Raw genomic sequence first — 5619 nt, forward strand, 5'->3', positions numbered from 1 at the left:
ACAATGGTAATTGAGTTATGAAAGAAAAAGAAATGTTTTCTAATCACTTTATCTCCCAAAAGTTTATAATTGGTGTCACACTTAATTCCTCCTACTTATGCCAATATTTGGGCCACCATGCCTAAAGTTTCTATACTTATTCTCACTTTATCCCTCTCACTACTTTTCAAAACCTTCCTTTAAGCAATTCTTCTACTACTTGAGCCAACCTTCAAAATCAAACACACATAACAATAATAATAATAATAATAATAAACATATAATGTGTAGCTTAATTTACAAGACACCATCCCTAGTTATTTTATTTACATAGAAGAAGAAAAAACTACATGATAGATTTTAAGAGGATTTTGCCACATTTGCCATGTTGTTCAACCATTGTAGTATCCCAAAATGCCTCAATCATAGACCATCATAGAAACCACCACAAGTTATGCGAGCTCTGCTCAGATGAACACCATTCATGGCTGACAATGCTGCTTCATTCAATTTTGTTGCATGCTGAACCATTTGCTTAATCCTCTGCAGTCACAATGAAGAGTCATTTCAATACTTCAATATTCAAAAATATGTCTAAGAGACTTTTCAAGAAGAGTAAAATTGCATAATTTTGCAAAAGTAAACAAAGACACAGTCTTCCCCCTACCCCACTTTTTTTAATGACACTATTTCATCAAAAAAATGTTAGAAATGGCTCTTCCATCACAGTCCTATACTAAAATATGCATAAGAAATATACCTATTTATTTTAATTTGTAAGTCATATTTAAACCAAAAAAAAAAAAGACATTTGCTGACCTTGTCATCAGTGTAGATCTGGAACCGAATCTTCTGATCTTGGTGAAACTTAATCCTTTGGTGGCTTCCAAAGAACAGGACACAGATCGTGGCAGCAGCAACCCCAAATGAACAGATAGCTCCAACACCATTGAAGCTCCACTTCCAAAAGTTAAAACCATCACCAGAGTCCTCCACTTCTTTGCCAGAGTCCATATTACTCATATCTCTGTCAATCTTCATTCTGGGAGAGACCATGATCTCGTGTGCCTCACTACCTATCTCCTCAAATTTGAAAGCACCTATGTCAGATGAAAGGAACAATCCTCTACCAACAGACTTTGGGGACTCAATTTCCCTGATCTTGGAGATAAGCTGTGGCACAGTGTCTTGATTAGCTTCCAAAACCACTCCTTTGATTTTCTCTGTGGTAATAGGTGATGATGGTACAAGAGTGGCCTCAACTTGATCCTTGGTGGTTTCTTCCACCAACCCTTCATCTGGGACCTTCCCAGTTCTTGATTCCAATTGAATTGGAATATGGAGAAGCTCTTTGGGAACCCTGGGATGAAAATTCCTTGATGCCTCAGAGGTTTTCTTGAATTTTGGCGAGGTGCAGAAGTAATAGTCATCCACATCAAAAGTACTTTTTGAATCCATGTTTCTTTTCCCCAAAAACATGTGCTTCTCACCACAATCTTCATTGACATCAACGACACTATCATCAGAAAGGACTACCCAGTCATTAGTGTCCATCTTCACACCAGATCAAGGATATTCAAAAGGAAAGTTGGATTATATAGGAAAAAAGAAGGGAAAACAAAATGGGATATTGAGAATTGGGTGTTGATTTTGCTGAATCAAAGGAGGTGGCTTTTGTGGAGTTTTGCGTGGAATTTCATCACTAGAAGCACACAAGAGTAAGCGCCACAATTAGGGTGTCTTGTTGCTCTTGAAATATAAAGGGTGAGCTCACATGCCATTTACACATGAATTGAGTGTGTGTTTATCCATCTTGAAAATGACAATTTGGGGAATGATGCAGTGGCTCCCACCAAGCAGATTAGCCACTAAGCTAGGAATTAGGATTCTTCTCCTTGTTTGTTTCTATTGGGAAATTGGATTATTAAATGGTTAATTATGGCTCATAAGCTGTTAACTTTTAGATAAAGGAAAATTCTGAACGGTAAGTGCACAAAATAATGAGTAATGACCAAGTCTTGTCAGCAAAAAAGATAAGAGGGTATTATTTTGTTACAGATACTACTAAGAAAACCTACAAAAGATTATTCTTTTTAATTTTCTTATAATTAATGGTTTGGTATTGTGGTTTTTGTAACAAGAGGGTGGTTTTCTTCTCTCCTTCTTTCACTCCTAAAGAAAAGAAAGATTCCTTGGTTACCTTCAATCACGTTGAGGGGAATGGTGGGTTGCTTGTTGGAGTGAAATGATAATGATGGCACGAAAGATTCTGGAAGTGCAAGAGAATAGAAGAGACAATCTTCCAAGGACAGGTGCCCACAGACTCTTGGTATCATTCAGTATCTCATTTATGGTTTTCACTCTAAAAAAAGAAAAAAGAAAATAGTATCACCTAACAATATTGAGGATAGATTGGCTACAAGATTCTACAATTTGTCTCTTAGTGGTATGTTTGAGAAAATATTGGAACCAATAAAGGATATCAACATGATATGAAATCTATGTCAACATTTTCTAAAATGCATTTTAATTGAAATTATGATGTTGGTGTTTAACTGAAAGAAATAAAATATTACTATTCTCCTATAAATTTCATTTTGAATACACATTAATAAAAAATATCTTGATAATTCAACACATTACTTTAACAACATTCACCTATTTATATTATTAGTAGTTATACACATAAAAGTGAGTATATTTATAAAATATTTAATAAAGTTCAAAACATAAATAAATTCAAATTTTAGTTCTGCAATAAACACACATAAGCTGAAAAGACCAGCTAGGTGGCACATGTCAATGTCAGTTTATTTCTTACCACGTTGGATGTTAGCTATTATGTACTTTGATTAGCAATGGTTTTGTAAGTGCGTGTTTGTTAAGATTGACTATGCAGAGTGTGACACTGCATTGGTGTATTCTGTCTTCGTGCAAGCTACGTATTTTTATTACCTTCTCACAAACTATGACTTCAAATTTGGAATTCAAATCATTTGGTTCACTTCTTTGTAAGCATTTGCCAGCTGTCCAACAATCAATAAATGTGTTACCCATGTTAAAAGGGACAATGGAAATTTTAAAAGAACCTTGTGAGTGTCATTTCTTGTAAGAAGATGATTAAGATAGTGTTATTTAAGAGGTTGCAAATAGTTACTTTTATGAAAGATACTTTTGTTTCAATTGCATGACATTAATATGTACAACTAAAGTTATACATTCAACTTAAACTTATCAATTTTACTTATGGAAATACTCTGTCAAGTTGTAAAAAAGTAATGTTCTCATCTAGTTCTTAATTTCTAAAATAATAATTCTACTTAAGTGATATTTGAGTATTAGATCAAATCTAAAAGAAACTAAAAATATGAGAAAGATTAAATTTAAGAAGAGATGGTGATACTATTTTTTTGTAAAAACATGTAACTACATGCCTTTGATCCCCATAAATCAAGTTAAATAACTTAAAATTAAAACGCTACTCAATTGCATTTTTTCATACTCATTTTTTTTATATAATTTTTTTTATGTTAGACTATGGAACTTGACATCTCAGTTAGGCTGATATCTCAAGTAACAACAATCATTTACAATCAGATGAAAAAGTATTATTAAAAAAAGAAAAAAAAAGAAAATACAAAAAAAATGGAAAGACTAAACCAAAACTCATATGTTAACAAAAACGATACATAGGTAGATTATACCTATTGGTATGACCATCATGTAAAACTTGTCTATCATATTGCCAAGGCCTTCCCAATAGAATATGTGTTGCTTCCATTGGCACAACATCACATAAAACCTCATCTTTATACTTTCCTATAGCAAAAGTTATGAGGACATGTTTATTAACCATGATTTCACCCTTTTCACTAAGCCATTGTAGGTTATAGGGCTTTGTATGAGAGATAATGGATAATTCAAGCTTCTCCGCTACTCTTGTACTTGCCACATTAGCACAACTACCCCCCATCTATTATTATGGAACATAACTTGTTGTTGATAAGACAATGGGTGTGGAAAATATTTTCTCTTGGGGTTTCATCCAAAGGTTTTGGAATTGTTCCCAACATTCGTCTTACCACCAATAAGTCACATTCACAAGGTATCTCACATCATTTTCACTAGGGGTTTTTGAAGGGGAAGGGAAGTTAGACCTAGAAGATTGATCACTGTGGTCACTTACAACTAGCCCCCCCTTAACCATCATGGTCCTTTTGTTTGGACAATTGACAGCTATGTGCCCAAAACCTAAACATTTAAAACATTTGGTACTTGAGATTTTGGATGGCGATTTAGTCCTAGAAGGAGAAGGATTTTTAGAAGATTGTGGGGTGGATTCTTTAGAGGAGTTGAAAGGATTATCTTGTTTTGAAACTTTATTTTTACCCTTCCGAGATGAGTCATAGATGTTAGAATCTATGACCCTTAAACAAGAGGGGGGGGGGGGTGAATTGTTTGAAAGAGATTTTCGATTACTTTTGAAGGTTTAATGAAACTCAGTGAAGAAATCCATAAAAGGAACCAAGTTAGCTAAGAACACAATCTGTTTTAAAGTGAATCACAAAAAAACAACTGGTTGTTTCTTTGATTCAATCGGTTGTTTATACCAGTAAAATTTAAAACAACTTAAAAATATAATCTAAAAGAGATCAGAGCAAGAGAAATGCACACAAGCAGTTTATACTGTTAGAATAGATGGCTTTAAACTAGAGGGGGGTGAATTGTTTAAAGAGGATTTTCGTAAACTTTTAAAACAAGAATGAAATTATCTCAAGAAACAATTGATTCAGAAATTCAGTTCGCCAAAACAGCAAGCAAAAGCTGCAGTACCAGAAAAACAATCAGTTGTTTCGCAGAAACAATCGGTTGTTTATACCAGCAAACAACAAAATAAAATTGAATTTAAAGAGTTAGAGATAGAGAGATTGTACACAATTGTTTATACTGGTTCACTCCAAACCCAGAGCTACATCCAGTCTTCTCAGAAACCCTGAGGAAATCCACTAAGCAATCACACCTTGATCACTTACACAACAACCAAGAGAATGACCTTGAACACCTCAAGACACACACTCTTCTTGGCCAACACACCAACACTAAGATTGCTGATCTTGATCCCCTCAAGAACACACAGCCAATCTCAGCAAACACAGAAACGAAACTTGTTTAACAAAGTACAAGGATTACACTTGTTACAGAAGATAATCTGAAATCAATACAAGCAGAATCCTATTCCATACACTTTGATCAATCACAAACTCTTAGCAATCTCAGCTCTTTGAAAAACTCAAAAACTCTTAGCAAAAACTTGTCAAAGATTAATTGTCAAAAACTGTTTTTCTGAATATATTCAAAGATGTAGTTTGTTATCAATTCTTAACAAACTCTTAAATTGCATATAAAGATTGGTCAAAGCATTTAATGACTGGAGCGTAAGCAGTTAAATCATTTAAAGCTCAGTCAAAGATAAAACAGTTTTCTGTTATGGTCCCAAAACAAACAATCGGTTGTTTCCTCGAATCAATCGGTTTTTTTGGTTCTTAACAGTTCAACCATTTTAAAAACAGTTTTCAATATTTTTCTCAAAACACCTAAGTATAAACAATCGGTTGTTTCGACAAAACAATCAGTTGTTTT

The 5619-nt window shown here is 33.8% G+C and overlaps 1 protein-coding gene across 1 annotated transcript; it reads right to left on the reverse strand.

Annotated features, from left to right (window-relative positions):
* Nucleotides 1–210: 210 nt before the first annotated feature.
* Nucleotides 211–1876, reverse strand: LOC137813939 (uncharacterized). Its single transcript, XM_068616431.1, has 2 exons — nt 799–1876; nt 211–522 (listed from the first exon to the last, which is right to left on the reverse strand). Exons 1-2 carry the CDS (start codon nt 1531–1533, stop codon nt 403–405), a joined length of 855 nt encoding a protein of 284 aa, XP_068472532.1. The 5' UTR covers nt 1534–1876; the 3' UTR covers nt 211–402.
* Nucleotides 1877–5619: the final 3743 nt, after the last annotated feature.

Source organism: Phaseolus vulgaris, chromosome 1, assembly GCF_051622355.1.
Source record: "Phaseolus vulgaris cultivar YP4 chromosome 1, ASM5162235v1, whole genome shotgun sequence".
NCBI classification, from domain to species: domain Eukaryota; kingdom Viridiplantae; phylum Streptophyta; class Magnoliopsida; order Fabales; family Fabaceae; genus Phaseolus; species Phaseolus vulgaris.

Excerpts from the sequence above, each read along its gene's own strand:
- LOC137813939 (XM_068616431.1), bottom strand. The coding sequence starts at position 1,533 with ATGGACACTAATGACTGGGTAGTCCTTTCTGATGATAGTGTCGTTGAT. Across the intron at positions 523-798 it reads AGATCTACACTGATGACAAG|AGGATTAAGCAAATGGTTCA; the intron begins GTCAGCAAATGT and ends TTGTGACTGCAG.